The following is a 27,098-nucleotide window of genomic DNA, read 5'->3' on the forward strand; positions in this document are numbered from 1 at the left end:
CTATAACACTTTTTAAATTTATTCAATTCGTGTAGTAATAGCATAGAAGTATGTTAAACTTTACGTCCTTTATGAACATTATTTTTTATAACACTTTGCGAAGAAACCACAATTTAAATTCGTGTTTTTGTTACTGCGGTAACACAATGATCTATTCATAAAAATAATACTAAAGAACGGTGGATTGAGAGAGACGATAGTTTAATTCTTGCTGTGACATCTCAAAACAAGTTTGATACCGACTCTGATACGTGTCTGGATTTTGATTGGGTGGGTGTATGTTATACAGAGTATAATGTACTGTAAGAAACGAAACCGCTTGAATTACTACTTGAAACAACAACAACAAAAAATTCCCTTGTAATTAGCGCCACCCTTTGGGTAAATATTCAAGGAGAGAAAATCTGTAATGCATTTTTGCTGTCAATAACTGTTAAAAAAAGAAGGAAACTTGAGCTAAGAGCATCTTTAGTGAGCTATTTGTAGAATGTTGTACATCATATGATCACGTGGGTTTTGATAAGAGGACTATACCAGTACAAGTACATAGTTGAGAGTGGGGGGAAAGGGGGAAAAACAGTCCTTACGATCAAAGGTCCTTCTGTTCTGTTCAGTTCAGTGTAATCCACGTTAGCAATGAGATGAAAACATGTTGTTAGTTTCAGTAGTGTTAGTATACTTTCTAGTCTAAGTAAATAAACTGAGGAAACGTTTTAGTGGTATAAAATGATAATACCATGATTTGTTTTATGTGGTTTTATTCAAGATAATTTAAACTCCAGATTATGGTTTTGAATGGGCCTAGGTCTTCAACAAGGAAAGAACATCATGTTAGACAGAGAAGTATTCATTTTTTTTATGTTTTATTACGTTTATAAAGTACAATCAAGATGAGTACGTGTAAACTAGCGAAGTTGTATATTATGATAGCTCTCTCTGGATTTTTCTTTGGAGCAGAGATTGTTGCCAGCCACTTCACCAGATCTCTGGTTTTGTTGGCAGACTCATATCACATGTTATATAATGTGTTCTCTCTACTTTTACTTATTATTAACTTTAACACGACAAAGGAAAGAACGTTGAAAAATACGTTTGCTTGGGCACGTGTAGAGGTGCTGGGAGTCCTAGTGAATGTGTTTTTTCTCGTTGCTTTGTGTTTTACCATTTGTGTAGAATTCTTCCGAACATTTTTTCATGTTTCTCATGAAATAATTGGACCTCAGTATCCTTACGGCCTGTTAACATTTGGTGTATATGGATTGTGTCTCAACTGTGTTTGTACAGTCTTAATTGGTGGCTACTCAAGGCATCAAGGTTGCTATCTAAGCGTTAATGGGGAAGATGTTGAAGTAAACTTGGTGTTGTGTACAGATGAGAACACAAGTAAACCAATGCATCCGGAATACATCGAACACACAAGGGAAACTCTACTATACGGTCAAACCCGTGGTTTACGTAGTTCCAACATTACACAGTACTCACGTTATTTGCGTCGAATGCTTGATTTTCTACGTGATTCGTGCAGTTCTGTTTTAGTTACAATAGTTTCCTATTTTATTCTTCACAAGAATGACCAAGGTTTGATGAAATATGCAGATTCCATCCTTGGCCTCATCACTGCTGCAATCTTGATCATTACAAGTTATCCACTCATGAAGGAAAGTGGACTGATTCCTCTTCAGAGTGTAATTCATCACATCGATGTCACAATGCTAAAGAAACGCTTGATGTTAGAATTTCCTATCATTCTAAACGTACACGACTTACACGTATGGCAACTGGCCAGTGATCATGTGATTGCCACACTTCATATAATCTTGAATTCTTACCACGACTACCCGAATATTGCTTACCATATTGAGAATTTCTTTCGAAAAGAAGGCATTGCTTCTGTGACTGTACAGCCAGAATTCTTCAGAATTAGAGGAGTTCTCAGAAGTTCTGAATGTATTACTCAGTGTTTAGAGTCAAGAACATGCGGAACTTTAATGTGCTGTGGGTCTTTACGTCAAACTTTCAAAAAACAATTGGAGAACAGATGTAAATGTAATTGTGGATCACTCTGTGTAAGTAATTCTGACCATGGTGTCATTGATCAGATTGTTTCAAGTATTGTACCACATGTTCATGATAAGATAATTATTAAGAAAAAGTGCAAGAACCTCGAAAGGCAACAACAAAGTATGGTTGTTAAATCTAATTTTGATAGTAATAATTTCTGTGCAGAGTCTATAACATATATTTTCAAAAATTTAAACGAAAGTAAAGAAACTCGTGTGTGATACTTGGAAGGCAATATAAAAACTCATTTTTGAAATAAAAAATTAAATCTATATGTAACTTTAAGACACAGTATTAACATTCATAAATACTGTGTTACAGATAAGTAAATAAGTGTGTAAAACAAATAAAGAAATTGATATTCACGTAACGATTTTCTGTGTGAAATATGGAAGTGAATTAAAAACATTCTCTTTAAACTCTGAAAAGTGATATAAAAGAATTATGATATTTGGGAAAAAGACAAACTTTTATTTTTGACATCTACTAGGTTGCAAGAAATTTTATATAGAACTAAAGCAGATAAAAATTCGTAAGCTAAGTTTAATGAAAGAAAAGTAATCAATGTCGGATGTCTGAAAATAATTTTGATTTACAACCTTTAGGGCACTCGGAAGAAGTTACAGAAAACTTCAATGAGAGTGTAAACAAAAGAAACACAATAACTCTCTTGCAGATAAAATTCAATATTTTCTTTAACTGAATTTCAATGTAATCTATTGAGGTAAAATGAAGTGTTGTCTGAAATATTTTGTGTAGTAATTGTGTGTAAAAATTAGAATTAGATGAAAAATCTTACATTTGTACTGTACTCTTCTATACTGGTAACATAACTCTTTGTATAGCTTTTGCGACACATTTTCTAGTTTTGTTTTATTATACTTTTTGAAATTTATAGCTATACAGTTGTATACAAAAGAAATTTACTAATGCTCTTTTCGTCGATTCAAAAAACTAAATACCGTATCTGACTTCATAATTTCTTTAATAAAATAGTTTGTTGATACGTCGTGGATGGTGAAATAATACAATAATAACCTATTTACTAGTAAACAAAACATGACAATTTCCAGATATTTAAAATAATTAGTCAGGTTATTTGGTTATTCATGAGAAGTTATAGCTAAGTTAACCAATACAACTACAGCAACAAAATAAAAACCTGTAGAAATAAAGGATAAGAAATGGAATCTTTGAACGTGGGTTTTACAAGGAAAATAATAGTGTTAAAAGGAAAGTCTGTTAAATCAAGTCTTAACAAAAGTATAAAAGTCTCTAAGCTAAGTTTTATAAATAACCGTGAGGTTAGTATAATGAAGGGTAGAAAAAGTTCGCAGACGTCGTTGGTCTCGAATACACAAAAAGTTTATTATCGGAAAACAGTTAATCAAGAGTAAAAAAATAAATACTTAACATCGTTTTTAAACATTTCCACTGTATTGTTTAGCACAGTTCCAACTTGTAATTAATTCATGATTTTAATAAGTCTTGTTATATGACACATCACTTACTTGATGTTGAAATTACACTTCCATGTAATTTTTTTTTGCAGTTCGTGGTATTTTATGATGATGTTAACATGACTTGTTAATAAAAATGTTGGTAGACCAAGTTTTTGAACTGGAATTTTGTATCCATTTCATAATATATAATTTTGTTATTCCGTTAAATTCTGTAAGAAAAAAACCTAGGTTAGAGCTCTCATGATGTATTTACCAACTGCTACAAGTTTTTATGGAAAATAAAAATTTGTTATAAAAAAGTAAATATAATAATAATATTATTAATTTACTTTAATAATGAGTGAAAAACGTCTTAGAATATACAGTTATGCTAAAGATATGGAGCTGATTATCGCCTAGTGTGTTTGATAATCTTTGTTTTGGCGTGAGTTCGAGACATTTCGCTGTGCCACTTCAGAGCGGCTAAACTTGTCGCAGTGTAGAATTTTGGGGCCATGGGTGTATTATAAGAGTGACGATCATATTCCACTATTCCGTGATACAAGAGTAGCCCAGGTGTTGGCGGTAGGTACTCTAGTATATCAGATCTAAATTCGGTACGGCTTTCGTGAATAGCCTTTGAGTAGCTACGCACAAATACCCGAAAACCTAACACTAAAGCAACAACGTAAAATTAAAAATACGAGAACATAGTTTATTTGTATTGAATAAATGTAGGACATAACACTGTGTATAATTATAATTGATTAGGGGCGTTAGAGGTTTTCTGTAATATTTATATATTGTATTTGATTCGTTTTTATTTCTTTAGGTTCCTGAAATGTTTTTCTAACACTTTAGTGAAACTTTATAAAATAAAAATTATTTTGGTGATTTCCAGAATGTTCTAATTATTCAAGAAAAATTATGATATAGAAAATAACTTTGAATAGCTGGTGGTTTAGGGTGCTCTGATTCGAATATCTTTTGCCGAACATAATAGCTCTTTTAGCAGTGAGTGCGTTATAATGTGATGGTCAATCCCAAGAATTGCTGTGTGTGTGATATTAACTAGCTGTCCTATCTCTAGTCTTTCACTGCTAAATTACGGACAGCTAGCGCAATAGCTCTTCTATAGCTTTGCTCAAACTTCAAACCAAACCAAGCCATAGTAGAGTGAAAGACAAAAGAAGAAAGAATTACATATATATATATATATCAATGATGAATATCCTATACATACACGAAACAATTGTTATATTGAGCTTTAACCTCGAATTAATGTGTTTTTCTAATGCTGATTAATGATATAGTTTTATTAATTTTATTCACTTTAGTTTAATCTTGATAATTTTTAAAACTTTTCTAATTTACTAGTTTCCAAGTGATATTATGATATTTATTTGTTTGCTAAGTACAAAATTGAAAAAAAATGCTCTTTCTTTTGTGCACATTACAGGATATAATCCTGAATTTCAGAAGTATAAGCCTTATGTGAACTTACCACTAAGACATGGGGGGCAATGTCACATAAAACACTTCTATTTACTAGCTTGTAAATAATAAAATAACGTTTAAGCCCCTTGGACTTTACTAATTCAACAAGTACATGATAACATTAACACTAAATACTTCTGTTTGTTAGCTGAACACGGGTATGATAATATTCAAAACACTTTTACTTACTAGTTTCATAAAGTATGGTAATATTTTAACTTCTTCCAAGATAAAACTGTGGAACGTATTTAGCTGTATCGCTTCTCAAACCCCGTATTCTACGATTCTTAACTTGACATGATAATCACTGGGCGATGCTCTATCCTAAGCTTTAGCTAATTTGGTACACATTTTTTATTGCTTTTTATATTTCTCTAGACAGAATTTTCGCTTATTTCGTTTGTTACTTTAGCCTTTTAAAGTCATAGAAAATATATTAATTAGAAGAGCAGATATCGTCTGAAAGAGTAAGCTCATACTTACCAGAACATTTTATTTATTGTTTAAGCTCTGGACGTTTTTAAAACTGAGTGTAACAAAAATTAATAGAGGGAACATGTCATATATGTTTAATAGAAACATATTTGTTCTCCGCTGGAGCAGCATTAAGTTTACATAAGTACAACGTTAAAATCAGTGGTTCAATTTCTCGCGGTACAAACAGCAATTAACCAAGTGTGGCTTTTACCCTAAAAGAAACAAACAGACAAAAAAAATACAGCCCATAAGTTCTGATTACAATTTTTGTTGTTGTCTGTACAGACGGGAAATTAGTAACAACTGGTGGCAAACTTACGAGAAAGAAATTGGATAAAAATAGCAAATAAAGATTTTTATGGATTTAGTTAGAGAACTTGTTTCAAATGTTTAATTATTTAAATACTATAAAAGTCAAACTAATATGTGGCGCCATCGTTTGTCCAGTGGCGGAAGTGTAATGAGGTTAGCTAGATAAAAAATTGAGACACATTTTAGGCAAACATACCATAGGAAGCATTGATGGGGTTAGGAGCTACGGCATATTAGATAGGGGAGCTTCAGTCTCAACAAGCTATCCCTTTTACTGTTGTCTCTTTCTATGTTATTTATGACCAGGTTTTTACCCTTCAGTAACACTTTATCTTTGAGCTTACAGTTGATAGTAGTTAATTCATAATCTTAAGCTTTGAGACAAGTGTTAGTTGTTAAACATAATTGCTGGATTTGTTTATAATTGGCATTAAGCTCCGAAACTTAATCAAGTCAAACTTTATGCAGTTTATACCGACCTTTCAAATGAATTTATTTCACTATACAGATTATGATACTGGTGCTTGACATCAATCCATACTAGTAAAGCGAAAATGGTATAAATGTTGTGGAAGTAAATATTCATGATTACTGTTTTATTATGCAATTAGATGTTATTATGATATGAATATGAACTGTCAAGTGACACTGTTATTAATAATGAATCTTTTACACCCACCAGAGATAAACTCATGTAAGCGATAGCCAAAAACTATTATATAAAATGTTTGGCAGTAACACTGAAAACAACACACAAGAAAAGTTTACATGGCTCTAAGCTGCTGTCAAAAAACTGTATTGTTCTGCGCATGACTATCATGAGATTATTTGAATATTATAATTTATATATTAAATTTTATTTTCCATGTTAATCCACGATAGGTTATATTTTATTATTCGTTTTCTTGTTTCCTTTAGATCAGCATTTTTTATATTAGTCCAACATCAATTTATTCTGTTGCCGAATAAGATCAAGTTGCAAAGTTTGCGCTTGTAATCTGTACTGAAGATATTCTACTAAAAATATTCGACCGTTTACCACTACACTATTTCTTGCCCGATACATTTACGGAAAGTGATGAAGAACAGAACTGGATATCTTAAGTACTTGTCGTTTTCTCTTACACGACTTTGATCGCCGTTCGAAAGCTCTCAAATATTAAACATACACACCGTACTTACAGTTACTGTGCCATCATCATGTGCTGGTGTATTGTGTATGAACATATCCGAGGTATTTCAAGTCTATAAAACGAAAAGCAAACCATAAACATTCCCTGTGATAGTTAGACTTTACTAAAATTTCTTAAAATTTAAAGAAAATAAAATATAGAAGGAAATTTCTTGGAAATATTTATTTTAAAACTTGGATGCAACAAGGGAATCAAAGAATATTTCAAACATAAAAAGTAGATGTTTGTTTTGCTGTCGGAAAATTAGAATTTTTGCTGCCATAGACTTGTAGTTTTAATACTGCGTTATACGACATTTTATAAGCTGTAAAAATTAAGTAATAAATGATAAAAGGTGGGACTCTTTACATTTTGTAACTAAAGTGATGATAAATCACAATTAAAGTGTTTGAAAACATGACTCTTTAAAGGTCAAGAAACGTTCGAAATATTATCAGTGTTATTGCGCAATTTCATCGTGCGAGTTACTATAAAAAGGAAGCTGTTTGATGTTATCAGTACTGTAATGAAACATGGGCGTACCCCAAGTTACATTTGTTGTAATAGTTAAAAACTAATAAAATGATTAGGCTAAATTTAAAGTAAAATAGTATTAAATACTCGCTGAAAACAATGACACATATATGTAACACATGTGTTAAGTAGCGTTCTACTTAAAGAATGATTAAATGCTTACATTCTTAGAATCGGATCAGCGAAGCAGTTGGAGCGTTGGAAAATTTTTACAGCTAAAAAAGAACAAAGAACAAAGAAGAAAGAAAATGTACGATAAAAATATGTATCTTCACTCTGTACAAAACGATATAAGCTATACATAAATGAATATAAATTAAAACAGACTGAAAGTAAAATAGAGGAAATCTCAAGATAAACTGAATTAAACTGAAATTAGAATAATTAGGAAATTAGGAAAACTGAAGATAACTGAAGCATACTGAAAGTAAAATATAGAACACTAAAAATAAGCTGAATACTGCCTAAGGTGGTCGGCTGGCATACTGAGAAAAGGGGCTAATTCTTTCATGTCATTACAGAATGTAAATTTCAACACTATGGTAATGCTTCACTGACCCTTATTGACAACTGAATGAGCCAGGATGAGAATACTTATCATTCTTTAGAGTTAGCATATGCTTGTACCAAGTGCTTGTCATAAGAGTTCTACTGGAATAAACATACTCACCAAATCTGTGGTCTAAAATAACTGTCATGGTACTCCATGCAGCGTCTTAACTATATAGAAATAAGGTGTATGGTACCGGTATATGTTAGAAAAAAATTAGCACTCCATAAATAAACTTTGATAAAAACAGTATTTAACACTATATATTACGTTCTACGGTCATGCCATGGCCGAAACAACGTAGAGAATCTTCAGTAGAATAGAAAATTCGCATAAAAGCTTAACATGATGCTGGTTGGATGCTGCAGACCCGAAATGCTCCCCAAACATTGTCAAGTACACCCTAGATCGTGAGACCGTGACAGGTAAGTTTGAAAATAGGAATCTTTTAGATTCAGAACACCTAATCTCAATAATACTTCAGAACAGAAGGAAGATTGTCATTAATCTCAAGCATGAGATAAACTACCATGTACTAAATGACAGCAAAGTGTCCAGAGCTACAATATCAAGAAGTTTGAATGAAAACGGAATATTTATTTTACTTTGATCTTTAAATATGATCGAAAAACTGAATTTGCTAAAAAGTACATAAACTAGACTGTTGATTGGAAAATGATGTTATGGAAGAATGAGTCCAATTATGAAATATTTGGTTTCAGCGCAGGTTGTAGGTCTGGTAGAAGAAAGGTGAAAGATACTTACCTCAATGCATATCACCTACCATAAAGTATGCGATGGTTGGGACGTTTTTATTTTGAGGCGACAAGAGATAATTGCAAAAAAACAACCAAAAAAAAACAACAGTAAAATGGACCAGTGCAAGTACCATCAGATGCTAATCCGTCATGATATAGTGGTCGTATTATTGATAAAGAATTATTAGTATTAAAAAGATAATGATCTCAAACACTCATCTAACCTATGCAGCAATTATTCGGCTAAGAAAAAAGCTGCTGGAGTCATTCAAATGATGCAATTGTTCCCACAGAGTTTCGATCTTCCGAATTGAGTAGATCTGGAATTTGATAGATCAAAAACTTTACGTATCAAAGGTTACTTCCAAAGAAAGTTTATGGGACTTTATTAAAGACGTTTGGAGTAAAATCGCAAAGGAATCTTTGATTAACTATGTATTAACAATGTGTGAAAGACTCTCTGTAGTTATTAAAGCAAAAAGGGAACATACAAAACATTAACTGTTCGCTGAACTCAAGCACTTCCAATGAGTTCCGCTTGTATTAAATATGAAGGTTAATAAAATGTTTATGTTTTACCTGTGCTTTAACTTCTACCGTTCTTTGAAAGTAGCCTGAAATATAATTTTTGACTTTGCTCAAACACTTATCTACAGTACTGTAACTTAAGCGATATTCAGGATATGAAACTCTTAAATATACAATATTAACCAGGGCAGTTGTGTTCTCCAGTTGTACAGTGGTATGTCTGCGGACTAACAACTCCAGAACCTGGGCTTAGATATCCGTGATGGGCAAAGCACAGATAACCCTTGTGTAGCTTTGTGTTTAACTACGAACAAACCAACAATGTTATAGCTTTCTTAACCTTTACCTAGTAAACTAAGCAGTTCTATAAAAATGAACACAGCGAAGAGTGAGACACAACTCATTAAGCTTCTGATTAATTTAAGAACGGTTTGAATAACCGTAGTAGTACTTTTCGTAATTCTATAACATATCCCTTAGTTTTCAGAAGTACAAGAATGTGGAGTTTTGAAACTTAATATTACATATTTACCATTACTACTTACAGGAAAGTAATATTATAATAACAACAAATATATATTTGAGCTTTGGGAAACACGACATAAATTTATAAGTGCAAAACAAAAAGAACAAACCTATTTGTGTTAATACTGTTTTCATTCCACATAAATTGAATCGAATCCTAGTTTTCTATGTTTATCTAATTATAATGAATATTATATATATTGGTATGTTTAGAAGAGTAGTTTACATACGAGAACTAAGGACCAATTATATATGCAAAAACGGCTCGTTTGTGTTGAGAAAATATTTTACGTAGAAGAGCGAACAATGTTTCGACCTTCTTCGGTCATTGTCAGGGTTTTTTTTTTTTTTGTGAACCTGACGATGACCGAAGAAGGTCGAAACGTTGTTTGCTCTTCTACGTAAAATATTTTCTCATCCCAAACGAGCCGTTTTTGCATATATATTTCTCTACAAGTGGGTTTTCTCGACATCACTGATTAAGGACCAATTACTTTCCATGTATGTAGTGTGTTAGTTAATAAATATGATGAATAATCTACACAGCGTTAGATTTTCATTATTGTTATCGTTTTCTATCTCTTTTTGCTTTGTTACATACAGAGTTTATGGTATAGTGTTATTCATTTTTTTAAATTTTTACGTAAATTTCAGATTCTATAAAACAATGAAGACAAAAGGATAAATCATAAATGAAACTTGGTCTCGCTCATTATAGACTGTTTTTAAAATCCCAATAAAACAGAAACATTTCTTAACCTTTCTAGACATAAATGTTACATTTTCACCATTTATGGACGCAAAGAAAGTATTTTACCAAATAATTAAGTACAATGAAGAAGGACTAGTTAGAAAAGTTATTTAATAAAATAAAAATAATTTCCTATGACGATAATATTTGTTAACAAAAAGACTGCTATAAAATGTAACAATGAAAACAGAAACATGGTACACCAAAGCAGGCAATTGAATCCATTAGAGTTTGACATTCTGGATTTTTTTCAAGCTTCATAAATAATGAATTATAAATCTAACTAAATTTATATTATTTTATAAAACTATACAGTTAGCTGTACATGCGCTGTACTTTTACTGATCAAACAACTGAAGCTGAAGCTTTGGCGCCTACTGAAATTCATATTTATTCCATTGACTTTTTGACATTTATTGTGTAAGTGATAAACTAACTCCTTAAGAACTTATTAACAAGCAGCTTTCAAACCTATAGTTTTGTTATGTAGCTGTCTCCCCAATATTAATATTATTTTCGATTTCTCAAGAGTCATTATACTTCAGTCCTGGCAGATCATCAATACACGTGCTTCCTCTATCTGATAGCTGTGACCTTTTTGGCTACTTGCGTAAGTGATATCTAAACGAAAGAAAGAAGAAAAGTAACAAACAATATTTTGATCGATGGCCTTTTGTTCTCTACATAATTGACCGGAAATATCTCATTCTGTTCATCACCGATGTTTTCTCTACGCTAGTGACTAGTGTTTTGATGTTTGTACAACTGTTGTCACGATTTTGATAAGTGAGTATTTCTGTGCATGTAAGTTGCTGAACATTGCTTTGTCACATAGAATACGGTTACTACGAATTACTACTGTTTAGTCAAGTTGTTGGGTAAAATTTGATGGATAGAGTTCTGTTGTTTGTGAGAGTTATTACACAATATTGTGGTATATTGACCTATAAACCATTGTAGTATATGCAAATTACTCTGGACAACGTTTTGGTCTTTGATTTGAAGCTTTATATAATTTTGAATTATTTGCACGATGATTAAAAAAACGGTTTGTAATACATTGTCCTACTGTATAATGAAAATTTTTTCAACTCGATAAGTGTGCAAAAAAAGAAAAATCAGTTAACATCAATAAATTTGATATATTTTTTTCTAATCTTGAATACAGTGCGGTGCTTATAATACTTATACTGCAATACAAACATCATTTTACCATTCTATGTAATTTACTGCTTCTAGTACAGTATTTTTCATATCTACATTGCAATACAAACATTATCTTACCATTCTATGTAATTTACTGCTTCTAGTACAGTATTTTTCATATCTACATTGCAATACAAACATTATCTTACAAAGCTACGCATTTTACAACAAGAACATATGCTTTTTGTGAGATTTTATTAAAACATTAAAAACAAATATAATATTCATAACAACATGAAAGCCAATATATTCATGAAAATGGTAATAAAAAAGCTTCATATAAATTATACAGTATTCACACGACGAATATACAGAGGGAGCTGTAATGAACATTCCAATAAACCTATTACTTCTGTTGTATTCCGTAAGAAGCTGTAGTCATATTATATTAATAACAGTGGTGAACACTTTGAATACTTGTAAAACTGTGTAGAAACTTTTATGCTAGTATTCAGTTTCATTATAGCTAGCCAATTCTATTAACTGTTACATAAATAAACATGTAAGAGTAATGATGAAACTACTGTCTCACAACAGGTGCTTTATAAGGGTGCTTGTAGCAACACTGCTTAAGAAATTTAACTTAGTTCAAGAGTCAGTTTGAAAATAGCAGCATACAATACAAACTTACCCAAAGTTTGTTGTTAAACGCAAAGCTGAGTTAGTTATTTGTGCTACAGTAAACACAGAGACCAAAACCCTTACGTTTTGGGTAATAATCCCTTTAAGCCACTGAGAGGGAGACATTAATAAAAGGAAACTTAAACGGACGCTTGTAATTACGCTATTGTAAAACATCGCCTAACCGTATTCTGTACAATCTTTTAAAAAAGTGTAAAAACCGATGTTAAGTGACTTGGCGTATTAATTTAGGGTATGTAAACATGAGTCATCCCTTTTTAATTATATTTAATTTATATATAACCTAATTTTGTCTTCATATTCCATGATAAACGACACTTTTTTGTAAACGACGCTTTATGAAATTCATTTATTTTTTGTATGAAAAATTCGTTATTTCTATATTACAAGCTGAATGTTTGAACTTTTAAAGTTTAGAATATTGGAGCTACAAACGTCAGATATGCTGGATACCTTAAAGAAATCTAGGGTAAATTGAAAGGCGTATTTTTAGCTAATGTGTTATATGATTCCTAGAAACAGACACATTTTTCTCTTGTTCGACATTGAACAAAAGTAAGCAAGTTTGTAGTTTTCAAATAGTAGAGGTAATTATATTTAAATATTTCTCAGTCACATTGTTATAACTTGTCTATGCCGTTCCATACCGATTGGGTCAACATACTAGCCTGTTACAATACTCATTGTTAAGAAGCGAACACATACTGTTAGGTGGAATCACTAATATTCTATATAAAGTACACAAAGGGCTCCAACATTCACTAGTGAGATTATGTGCATTATTCATGGCATAATTCTTTATATTTGTTTGTTGTGATTTACATGTTATTACGAACCTTAAAATTAACAAAAAATGTCTTAAAAGCCATCTATACCAATTAGACCATATCAGTAATTCTAGGGTTAAACATATTACCGTTTCAAACAAACAAAATTAAACATGTGTCAAGCCCAACAAAATATTTCAGCAATTTTATTCAAAAGCATAAATCCAACTACACATCACTAGTCTCACTTCATTTGTTTTTAAAATTTTTAACGAATTCCAACTGCATAGTACAAAAACTAGAAAATATCAAGTAACATAATAATCAGGAACACCACAACAAAGTGAAAAATATATACAATCCTTGACAAAATGTTTGTATATTTTGTAACAAATAAGATCATTATAAAAAAAGATGGAATACAAATACATTCAGCGATGTTAAACTGAGAAATGCATGCTATATTAAACATTAAAGATGTATAATTCCTTATTTCACTTGTTACAACAAAACTTTACCAAAACATATATATAATGACAAAATATAGCATCAAAATAATTATAAATAGCATTTATAATTTATATAAGTTAACATTAAACGTTCAGTCCTTGGTTAGTCCTTCTCGTACTTTAACAACCTCTGTAAGGCAACGTGGCATGTTGTTTATGAAGTTATTGTTGTAATACACCATGATTCCATCGCAACTGAGTACTAGAAAGCGCTGTAACGTAGCTGCAGTAGCTGGTTTATGGTCGGTATTTCCGGCTCAGTTTTGTTCAACAATTCTCAATAGGATTACAATCTGAGGACTTTTCTGGCCATGGTAATCACGCTCTGTTCTACTTGTAGAGATAATCCTGTACAGTATGCATACTACGGGAAGTGGTATTGTCATCCTGGTACACAAAGGTGTTGCCAATGTGACGCCTGCAGGAGGTGCCATCAACGTTTCCGTGGAGAATATTAAGAGCAGCAGTATTATCTGTTCCTCCGGCTTGAGGTAGGACACTGGTAACCTGTCAGATGACACACATTGTCTTGTCCAAATAACACAGTGACAGCTGTAGATTCTAGTTAATATTGGCTTGCTGATAGCCCTTTTTGCAAAATAATCTTGTTTGGTTAGTTTACTTTCACTGTTCTTTTGTATACTCTGTAATGAATGTGTTCATGCCCTTCCTGCTGTAAGGTGTTGCAAGACATCTTTATACCTTGACGTGTTAACTTAATCAAAACACGGTCACCACTGGTAGTAGTTTTTCAGAATCTACTAAAAAACTTCATTGAAACAACGTGTCTTGTAGTCCAATGACGTTTCCGGATTCTAGATATATTACACTTGGATACTTGATTATTTTGGCAATGTCAGTTTGCTCCATACCGTTTCTAAACAGTCGAAACATTTAACGTCTTGTAACTTCTGACAAGTGATGAAACACGATTTTCCACAAAGTACAGATAAATTGTCCGAGCAAGTGTTGATATGTTTCGAGAAACGTTATATCAGAAGCTCTTACCTTTATACAAAACTAGTGTATATGTGTATTTTGGTAAACAAATTCTGAAAGCAGCTTATACAGACCAGAATAACAACTCGTACATAGATATTTGATCATAATCTACCTTCTATGTTATTACGTGGGTATTTACTCAATAAATACTCCCTGCATGAAAACAATACTATTACTATAAAACAGTGTGCAAACATTTGGGTCAAGACTGTCTATCAGAGGCACGGCATGGCCAGGTCGGTTAAGGCGTTCGACTCGTAATCTGAGGGTCGCGGGTTCGATTCCCCGTCGCACCAAACACTATGCGTTGGTAAAAGAGTAGCCTAAGAGTTGGCGGTGGGTGGTGATGACTAACTGCTTTCTCTCTAGTCTTACACTGATAAATTAGGGACGGCTGCCGAAAATAAGCCCTTGTGTAGCTTTGCGCGAAATTCAGAAACAAACAAACTGTGTAGCAGTATGAGTTCATCTGCAAAATACCTTATAATTCATAGCCCTCACCAACATATATAGTTAACAGTTGAGAAAAGGTAAAGAAAAAGTAAATTATTTTAAAACGATTTTATTCTAAATTATTTCTACAGCGACTGAGATTTTTTAAAATACAATTGATGGCATACACAGAAAACTCAAAAGTGATCTTGACATATTTGAAACAAGTATTTTAAGATATTCTAATTACATATTTTGGATTTTCAAAAAAAATGACAACATTTTGCTACTTCTTAAACTATTTAACTTATATAAGGTATGTTAGCCTCACTCATGCCGAAATAGGATCATTAACCTTACCAGACGAATAGAATATAAAATTCTGATATTAGTTATCAGCTTAGTATTTAAAGTGTTAACATCGTAATTATTACTTTCAAGTAGTTTTCTTTAAAATTATACCTCCCGGCAGCTGAGCTGTAAGTATGAGGTCTTACATCGGGTTTGATACTTGCGATGGACAGAGGACAGATATCTTGTTCATTGTTCAGTTTGACGCTTGATGACAAATAAGCTCTTCGATCGTACACTCTTACTTTGTTTACCTATTTTAAGCAATATTATATTAAACATATTTAGTTTAACATTAAAGTGTTTACACTGTAGGGAAATCTAAACACACTCTTTAACTTAACATTAGTTTTTGCAGTTTTTGAAACGAATATGTTCTACCAGAATGACAGAGATTTATAATTTCATTAAATCCTATTTTAAGCAAAACTTCATAATAATCCAATAAAAATGACCACTAAGCCACTAGTGAAGATGACAATACTCTGTTGCATAAACACTAAACAACTAATTCGTGATGACAACTAGAGAAGATGAGACCACTAAGTTACATAAGCACTAAACAACGACTCAGTGACATTATTGAACAATTATTACAATATAATAAACACCCTCCATAAGCACAAATTTGAACATTAAATTAACCAATCAAGTTTTCAGTTGTCTCGTTCAGGATTTTCACACAAAGCTATACAAAGGTCCTTAGCGGTCCTGACTTTTGAAATGATAGACTAGAAGAAAAGCAGTTAATCAACAACACATCTTTTGCTATTTTTATACGACCTAATAACATCATTTGGCTGTCACTCTTATAACGCGCCCACGACACCAAAGTGCGGAACGCGAAGCGAGTCATGATTCATTAAGACCAAAGAGCAGATAGGAAAAAAATAATCACAAGTTGGATGGGATGCTTTCAGTCAGCTATTCCTTTTGTGGTAGTGGTATGAAGGCGAAAGCATGTCGAATGAGCACAGGATTCAGAGTTAAAACCGAAATACAGAGTTTCCAGTTTTATTGTAACAAACTAAATATAGACGAGACAATTAAATAAAATAAATTAAACATTATTTACAATAATGAAATAAACATTAAATAATGTTGATTAATACCCGTACTATATAGATCAAAGTCCATAAAGATGGAGGTTCTGATAGGTCCATTACTTTTAACACCAATACTTACAATAAGGCTCCAACAAAATATATTTATATATCAGAGTATTAAACGTTAGTAGGTAACTCTAGTCTCTCGTTGGTACAGCGGTAAGTCTTCGGAATTACAACGGTAAAATGAGGGGTTCGATTTCCCTCGGTGGACTCAGCAGATAGCCCAATGTGGCTTTGCTTTAAGAAAACACGCACACACAATAGATAACGCTGAGATAAACGGTTTTGAATTTGCTTAGACTGTATAACTGCACTATGTAACACAAATTTTGATCTTGGATAATATGTGTTATTTCTTAATTGCTTATGTCGTAAAAGTACAGAAAATGGCCATTATTCCCCTCAAACTTTGCTTTCGTGATCTGGATAATGAAATTTAGAAATTAACCTAGTTTCTACGTAAAAACGGACAAATTTGCACATTTTCATTTACATAAGGGCTGAATAAAACAATATACGAATCGAGATTTACATGTATTTACACTAAAGTTATACAAAATTGAACAAACATGTTTAGAAGTGAGTAGTGTTTTGAGATTTGCGACTGTAATGTAAATCACTTTCACGTATCAGCCCCCAAACATAGTCTCCCGTCATGTTTTTGTTATACGCTCCTTGGTAGTGGCGTTCAAAATCCAGTACATCTTAGTGGAAGAGCTCGCATTGTTTCTCTGTTCCCATGTTTTCCTTGAATTTATCTAGATGAGCGTCAAGGATATGGACTTTCAGAGACATCCTGTAGCCCATTTTGCCGTAGTTCTTCACCAGAGTCTCAACCAATTCCATATAATATTCGGCCTTGTGATTGCCCAAGAAGCCTTGAACAACTGCGACAAAGCTGCTCCAAGCTTTTTTGTCCCATCTTACTGAGCTTCTTGGGGAATTCTGTGCACTCCAGGATCTTCTTTATTTATGGTCCAACGAAGACCTCAGCTTTGACCTTTGCCTCAGACAGCTTAGGGAAGAAGTCTCGAAGGTACTTGAAAGCTGCAGAATCCTTATCAAGAGCTGTGGCAAATTGTTTCATAAGACCAAATTTTATGTGCAATGGTGGGAACAAAACCTTCTGGAGGTCCACTAGTGGCTCACACTTGACATTGCGCCTCCCCAGAGAGAACTCGGTCCGTTGTGACCAGTGCTTCCTGTTGTAGTACGCTGCGGTGTTCCTGCTGTCCCAAAGGCAAAGATAACAGAGAAACTTCGTAAAGCCTCCTTGGAGACGGATCAGGAATGCTACCATTTTGAAGTCTGCGATAACCTTTCAGCCATACTCATCATTCTTCAAGGCTTCTAGCAAGGTCTTGACTCTGTTGTATTCCTCTTTGAGATACACCGGATAAACCAGGGAAGAGACGGATATTTATTCCTGTTATGGAGCAGCACAGCTTTGATGCTTCTGGAGAATGTTTGCAGCTTCTTGATACCATCTCTGATAAAATCAGATAGGTCTATGTGTTCACTTAGGCAGCTGGAACTAAACTAAAGTGGTGAATTTCTGTATGTATATTACTATGGAATGTTCTAGAAAATTCTAAAAGGTTCTTGAAAATTCTCCTAAGTTCTGCAACATTCTAGAAAGTTCTTGAAAATTCTTGTAAGTTCGAGAAAATTCTCTATCAGTTACTCAGCACTTAATCTATCTGGAATGTTCTGGAAAATGGTTAAATTTGAAAATTTCATTATCCAGGTCACAAAAGCAAAGTTTAAAGAGTAAAATAAATCTTTTCCATTTATTTTAGGCATAAGTAATCGGGAAATAACACTTTCTGCCCAGGAACAATAAAAAGTAAAAAAATTGTTACATTGTGCAGCTTAAGTTTTATAATGCGATGTACTAGTTTAGACATATAATCTATACTAACATGCCATTAGATGAGACTATTGATTTACGTACAAAGTTTGTACTTCGAAATCAAGAGATTGCAAACAACGTTTTTTCTGTCTACTGTTAATGAAAAATTTGGTCCCAATCTTGATTTATCGCGCATACAAAATCACCAGGAGATATGAAAATTTTAATAAGGAACTGAATAATACAAAACATTTTCAGCAGAAATATGGTTTTACAAATAACGTAATAATATCACGTAGAAGTATTTAATGGAAGTTAGAAGCATCAAACAGCTCATGTAAAATGCGACGACAAAACCAATATCAACAGTATTACCCTGTACTGACAAAATATGTAACGTTAGTAAGAAATGACTAATGTTTTCGTAGAAACTTATACACAGATATATTTACGAGTGATTTTTAGATCACAATGTATACCGGGAACATTTTCCGATTTAAGAACAGAATACCGTTTTAATAAAATCAACAACTAGTTACGAATTCAAAATATCCCAGATGTCGCTCTAGATATATTGAGACTACCACCAGATAGCTAAAACGGATATAAGAAAGGACAAATTTACTAAGTAATAACAAATGCAATATAAAAGATTACGCCTTATGAGACCCTAACACGATAATACACTATTCATCGCTTGAGAAATGTCTATGTAAAATAGAAACATTCTTAATTCGTAAATTCAAGCCTAAACTGAATGGAATTAGTTCATCAACTGACTTATTGCAAAAATTTCTAAAATTAGATTTAAAAAGCTGTTGAAATTTTCCAAAAAATAATCTCCTTTTTCAGTGCAAATATGTTTTAACAGAGCACTAATTCTATTTCTTTTGCAAATATATTTGTTTGTCATAACAAGAAACAATGGTTATATGATTGTCTATCAGAATTTATACCCTTGTTTTATAGACATTACATCAATGGTACTTTTAGCATAGCTAAAAAATAAAGTAGTTTGGGGAACTACAAACAGCCTAATCAACTCTAAAATTGTGATGAGCGCGATTCTAGTTACGTTATTATTTCTTTAGAACATCCAGCATGTGCTGTGAGAAAGTATACACCAGAAGGAACGATCCTCATGTTGAACTAAAAAATATATATACGTATTGTGTTTGATATTAAATACACATATATTTTTATTATGTTTAAACTTAAGATCTTATTATGAGAAATAAAAACATAAAAAAAGTTTCTACGTATGTTTGTTTATTTAGAGCTTAAACGGGTGATTCATAATGATCTATCAGCGCTTTAGCTACCGCCAATATCAAACCCAGAATGTTAGCATAAAGTTTTCAAATTTATTACTGACTCACAGTAGGGAGTTTTGTAACACTACGATGTAATGTATCTTAACACCTACTATACAAGCCAGCCGAGCATTTTTTAGCACTTAACCTAAGATGGTTAACAGGGGGTCATTTCGGAAATCAGTGATCCAGGATTATTTGTATAAGTATCGATGAATGAAGCTTGGAACAACTTCTAAAACGAAACTAAACTAAACATTAATTACAATATAAGATGATAAAATACATATGGGTCATAATACGGTGATAACATACTGAGCATTACATATATATTTTTTATTCCACATGATAGAAATGACATTTTTAGCTGCGGCATAGTGGCTCATAGAATGATTCTGAGATTTTTTTCATGTACAAACTTTCATATCATAGCTCCGTCAGCTGTTGACCGATTTGATATATAATTGCAGTTTTCGACTCAGGGGTTTAAATCCTTTCTATTGCTGTATTTGACAAAGTTCAAGGTGTCATAGATTAATTTACTATAATCCTACTTAAAAGAATTTCAGTTTAAGAGTAGACTGGAAGAGATTCTCATGAGTAATAAAATTGAATCTTGTATTCTCATGCTATACACATGATTTTGCTGGCGCACAAAAATATAGCTAAAAAAACAGAACAAAAGGTTATCGCAGATTAAGCTACTGTAATTATGCATAAAATAATTTTCAGTGCCACGGCTGTTGATGATTCTCTCTAGTTCATTTAAGAATCGCTAGTGACATCACCTTGCAATGCTTCGTACATCTGCTTCAACTTCAACTCTGTATCTATGGGCTCTACTGTACCATTAGCTTCACAAAATAATGAAACTGATAATTTTGTTTATATATGATTCTAATCCCCTTTTTGAAGACAAAGATATTATTGTTTTTAATGTTTCGTTAGGAATGCAGCAATCAATGACGAATCTCCGATTCAGGTGATATCTTAAATCAATTGGGATATATTCGAATAAGTTCTTTTCTCATCTGACCTAAATCCATTGTTTAGCTTGATCGTTACACGTAAGCCATTACAATCTCAACTACATCTAGAACATTTTAACCACGTTTCATCATTTTACTGTACACTTAATAGTTAATTCATCCATATTGGTTTTCAGGGTCCAGTTAGGGGTCTGGTCCAATGACCTAGACCTTGGAAATTGTGCCAAATGTCATTTCTTTTGTCTAATCACAACCCAAACCTTTTCGAAATAACACATCTTTTGGGTCAACATCGAGATGTCTTACTTATTATTTTGTTTATACTATCAGGTGATATGTCTAACTTAGAAACAATATCATTTTAGATAAGTGGATCTTTTTTGTGAACGAAAGATCTCTTTTTTGAAAATGCTGTTTGTTATTAAGCATAAAGTTACATATTACGGGTATCAAAATCCGGTTTCTAGCACTATATGTAAACTAGGAGGGTATTTAAAAATGAAAGATTTGGTTCAACTTGGATGTGTTTTTGAAGCCGTTTGCTATCCTAAACACACTGCTGTGCGCGATTCGTACTTCTAAAGAGTTTAGTTACGATTCCCTTCGAAATTCTAATCCTTTATCTCAAAAACTATTTAACACTTTTTGGGAGATAATTTACAATCCCAACTAGAAGCTATGCGGGATAAATGCCTGTTGCAAATTTGACCATATCAGCAGAGCCGTCCTTATTACGCACATTCTTATAACAAAGCTGGGTATAATGGATCATTTTAAATGTTTCAACTGCGTAAAGCAAAGACGCTTTACTAGGGTTTGTCCTGATCTTAGATATTATAGAGAACTTTCATGGATATATTAAAAATTGTATATAAACAGAGATTTTAGAAATGGGTCAAAAAATAAATATTACAATTACCCCGTTTGGTCAGTGTGAAGTTTATGAACTTATAATTTAAAATGTGGGAGTTGTTTGTTTTAGTACAAAGTTACACAAACCATTTTCTGTGCTCTGTTCAAATAAATAAAATTCATGATAAATAATAGAAACCCGTTTTGAGTCTTCTTTCGAATTTTCTTCATATACCTGTGTAAGTCCAGTGTGGTCAGGTGGTTAAAGGGTTGAGTTGTAATCCGAGGGTCGTGGGTTCAAAAATCCGTCACGCCAAACATGCTCGCCCATTCAGCCGTGGTGGCGTTATAATGTGATGGTTAATCTCACTATTCACTGGTAAAAGGGTAGCCTAAGAGTCGGCGGTGGATGGTGGTGACAAACTGCCTTCCATCTAGTCTTACACTGCTAAATACACGGCTAGCACAGATAGCCCTCCTGTAGCTTTGCGATAAATTCAAAAACAAACAAACAAACAAACAAAATTCCAGTGTGAATTGTTTGTAGAATTTATATTTTCCCTTAGCCAAAGGTATATATTTGTGTTGTCAGTTAGAATGACGAACCATAACACAAGGGTCGTGTTTTTTAATCAAAATGTTTATAGGTTTAAAATATTTCATGTCTTCACAAGCATCACAAACTATAAGGTTTCTCTAATGAAGCAACGTCCATTTGTGCAACTTTCGTGTAAAACTGAATAATAAAGAACTATTGTCTTTATAATATGTGATTATTCAAAGGACAGAAATTGTTCCAGCAATATTACCTTAATAAATGATGAAATTGCGAGCCTTAATGGCGAAAGAAATTTAGTAGGGTTGTTAAGATTAAATTAATGATGAAATAATGTTAACCATGTTACACATAATTAACAACGAACAGGTAAGTACGTTTTAATGAAAGTTTTCCGGTGTTGCATTCTCTTATCTGTATTTCACTGGTTTCTCATTAATAGAGTTTTTTATACATATAAATGTCTCCGGTAAATGATATGTATCGATAATTGTGTAAAACAGGTAATAACTTAAAATGAATGAAGATATTTAAAAGCACGCGGGATCAACAGTAAATGTTAGCATCAGGAGTAAATAGCAAATGATCATTGCTAACAGGGCCATGCTGATCAGTTACGAGGTCGTTGTACGAAACTGTAACGTCACACGTTTCTCAGAATATGACCAAAGTTGTGAAATATTCGAGTGTGTGATGAGAAACAAACAGAAAGTAGAATTTTGAAATAAGACAACTGTATTTGAGCAAGAAGTACCATTGACAATGGAATAATTTTTGTAATGATGGCGTTGAATACTATTCAGTATAATCGAATCGTTATACATGATTGAAACCACGCATGTTTAGTATCCCCATAGATCAAGACACTCCTAGTTCCTGCGCCCTTGAGAAGTACTGCCGAAAACATTTGGGAGATTTATGAACAAAAACACTTAGTATTAGAGTAACGGGAAGGATGAAATATTAATATAAAATTTAAGTAATAAAATCCAATAAAAATACATAATAAATGAGACGATACAAATAAAATATATCAGTTGAGAGGAGATATGAGTAGTTACACAGAAATAAAATTAATTTTAATTCAGTTATTACGAAGTTATGAAAAAATTTGTTTCAGAAAACATTTTCTAAGATTTTCTGTACTTGAGTTACAGAACGAAGATTATTTCTTTTTTTTATTAAGCACAAAGGACTACCTATGCTTTGCCAGCCACGGGTATCGAAACCCGGTTTCTAGCGGTGTAAGTTCGTAGACATACCGCTGTACCAGTGGCGGCACGAAGAATGTTAATACTGGGGTCAAGGGTCATACCATATAGGTGACAGTATTTAAAAATATTTCTCTAGTACGTCTCATCTATTTCTGTGTCGGATGTACAGTTAAAACCAGTCTCCATACTACGGAGAATTATGTTATTGATGAAATGGATAAGCGTAGAACAACAAGAACATATTTTAAAATTGACAAATAATTTGTAGCTATTAAACCGTTCTCTAAAGGTCGTCATGGTTTGTTTCACATTTTCATGTGTGATGTTTTTGCACTGTATAACACATATCGTGTTTTGAGTTTGGCAAGAAATTATTTTATTCATGTTGGCTAGAGAAAGTACTAGTAGTTTTATAAAATTACAAATCTGACATCGAACTTTATTTTAAGAAGTATTCTACAGCACACCATAATTTATTTTTTCGTGAAGAAATACATTTCTGAGACTATTTTTCGCAAGTAGACGACTGAAATTTCAGGGACGTTTGAATTACTATGAGGTGTTAAAAATATTCCTGAGAAAAAAGAGGTTATAAAGTTTCTGGAACAGAAGAACAACTTGAAACAAACGGACAGAATTTCATGTGTTGTTGTTCTCAACTAGTACGACCTCAAGAAATGTATCAGTTTTTCTGCTTGTCACATATTAAAGCCCCTAGTTGTACATGCACGTAAATGTTGTCAGTTTGAAAATAATAACAAATAACAAATAAGTCAAATACAACTATACAAGTGTGAAATAGCTTTGTTTGTATTTGATTAAGATTAAATTAGACTTTAGAAAAAAAAAACACCTTTTAAAAACTGTGATAATAATTTGTTAATTTGGTGGAGTGTCGAGCAAACGTTCTTTTTCAAGCCAGAAAACAAACTTATCGGTCAGTGATACATACATGAACGTTTTGAAGTGAAAACGATTACAATGAAACAAGTAACAATTTATATATATATTTATATATGCATTTGTATATACACTCACATAAAGGCACTGTAATAAACATAACGTTACAAATCTTTGGAGTATTTTCTTGTTTTTTTCACTTTTAATTTTTCACACAGTAATTTTACAGACTTTTTGCTATGTGAAAGTAATGTTCTGAAAATAAGGAGTGCTCGTTTCTCATACTGCCATGCATGTAAAGGATATAAATGGAGCCCTTGAACTGTAAAAACACCAGATATGCAAAGAGAGTTTCACTTACGATTGGTGTTCATGGTACTTCCTCTTCAGCAGAGAACATGTAGTGTGTCGCTTTGAATGTGGTCAGAGTGAAAGAGTCATTGCATTTGATGCTGCAGAAACAGCAGAGAGGAACAATGATAAGTGTTTTCATTATTTAAAATCTAATTCTTGACCATTTTGGCAAGATACTTCTTTAGTCAGCCAGTGATTATCTTGCTTTGTTGCCTATTCCTGAGATAACAATAGAAAACTGCATGGTTTGATGAAGACCAGTAGGTTTAAAACTTCTTCCACAGTGAAGGAGTGGGCTTCGCCACTTATCCGTATATTTCTTAAGCCAGCCTAATGTTTACTATGACACCTTCTATGGACGAAGATGCATTGTTAATAGATGCATTAGAGATGTTAAAGCTTGTCAAAACTTTGTTTTGAAGCCACCTGGAGTTAAACAGTCCTCATCAACAGCTGTACGTGTGGCTTGCACAAGATGGACTTGTGATGACGGAAGCAGCAGGGACCACCACCTCATTAATTCCAGAGAAGCCTGACAGATAACTATGCTACATCTGCTGACACCACAAAAATCCAACCAGTGTAATCTGAAAAAGTGAGACCCACTCCCAAGATGTCCATTAAGAGGATGCAGTGTAACAATATATTGAATTTGCTCAATATATTTTAATCTTTGATGGGTGCACTATATTTTAAACACCAAGAAAACCCTTTCAATACTTGAACGCTTAGGTGTATTGACCAGATTTAGTGTTGTATGAGACCGTGGGAGTTCCAGCTACAACTGAAATACTGACTGCCATGCCAGACAGCGCCATCATTAAAAGTGATTTTTACCTATGTAAAAATTGCACATAGAAATGACTATAAAAGCATTAGCATTTCGACTTTGTATGTGTTCGTTTCGTAAAAGATAACAAAACTATATGAACTAATCAGTACAAGTTGGGGCATTCTCTATTGTGTATGCTAGTTTGAATAGTTGGCAGTGTATATAACTTTAGATTATGGGAAACTACGCTTAGACAGTTTGTTTAATTTAATAGTGCAATATTTCATAATTGTTACTACATTCATTCTATGTGGATTTTCATAAAAAACCTCTCTGCAAATCAATAGCTTGGCAGTTGAATAAACACGACTTCGTTCCAACAAATAAAGGTTTTGATAATTTTTTTCTTTTGTGTTTGTGTCCACAGAAGCACAATCCTAAGTCTGCTCACTTTTCGATGGCAAATACCGGATATCGATACTTGTGGTGGGCATAGGAGAGATAGTCCATAATATAGTTATTTTGCTTAACTATAAACAAACTCTTGCGTTTGTTTGATTTTCCTTTGCTTTTGAAGTTCAATTTATTTGTTGAGTTTGCATATTACCTTAGGCATTATATTTATTTGCTGTACATTGGAGGATTTTAGTACTACAACATCATTACAACTGCTACACAATAGCTTATATGAGATATTTATTGCTACTTTTGATGCTTAGATATACCGATCTTAATTTTCCACTTTGTTCATATTTACATAGATACTTAATGGTATGAACTCTTAAAAAGTTTTTATTTAAGGTAAGGGATGGCAGGCTGGGCAAGTAGGATAGGAAAAGTTCCTTAAAGTAAACTTTTCCTATTATGCTATAGCGAGTTTTAACATTATTCAATGTTATACTGCAGACTATTTTCATTATGATTGTAGAGTCGCTATGCCTTTTTAGAATCTATGAATTGTTATCATTACTCTGGTCCTGCGCTGAGTGTGGCCCAGTTGTCAGTAGAAGGGACTGTGGATCTTAGGTTCCATGGTTGATGTTTTCATTACCATCTAAAACAATTCATGCTCTGCATTTTAAAGCTGTGGATGTACTATAAGAGAAAAAGTTAAATTGATTAGAGCAAACCACAAGATGGAGGAAGAAGGTATTAAACAGCTGCCTTTTCTCTTGTTTATTTCTTTAAAATTAGGAAGAGTAATGCACATAGAGTAGCTTACTTTAACAAGAAGAAACTTTAGCTTTCAGTGAAAAATGCAAAACCATGAAGAAGTAGTGTATGCAGCATTGGAAAGTATTTTTTATAGTAGCGAATAAAACATGCAATTAGGAAAATGGTAGCCAAAGGCACATAGAACTACTTTACTATAAGTTCAGAAAATGTAGTAGTCCAAAACACGGTAGTGCAAGCAACATTCGCAGGCTGAAAAGTGTGTATCCACCCAGCTTCTGATGGAAAACTCCTACAAGAGCAATCTTTTTTCTGGCACAACCAACGTCGACTATACACTCAATTTCAACTCCTAGAGGGTCTACCAGTGTTGGTTGACAGTGTATTTATCTTTGGCTACCCCTGAAAATAGGAAATTGTGGAGTATCACGGCCATATAGGTGGAGAAGGCTCTGCAAAGCACTCAGTGGCTAGAGATGTTTTTGCTGTGTGCAAAGC

At 32.9% G+C, this 27,098-nt stretch overlaps 1 protein-coding gene across 1 annotated transcript in view; it reads left to right on the top strand.

Moving 5' to 3' along the window:
- The first annotated feature begins 563 nt into the window (after positions 1-563).
- The window catches only part of LOC143234975 (uncharacterized), a 58,802-nt gene continuing 32,267 nt past the window's right edge, over positions 564-27,098 (top strand). The window contains exon 1 of the mRNA XM_076472675.1: positions 564-2,066. Within this exon, the coding sequence (XP_076328790.1) occupies positions 891-2,066 (1,176 nt within the window). The 5' untranslated portion in view covers positions 564-890. The remainder of the gene's footprint in view (positions 2,067-27,098) is intronic.

This window comes from Tachypleus tridentatus, chromosome 12 (assembly GCF_004210375.1).
Source record: "Tachypleus tridentatus isolate NWPU-2018 chromosome 12, ASM421037v1, whole genome shotgun sequence".
Classification (NCBI taxonomy): domain Eukaryota; kingdom Metazoa; phylum Arthropoda; class Merostomata; order Xiphosura; family Limulidae; genus Tachypleus; species Tachypleus tridentatus.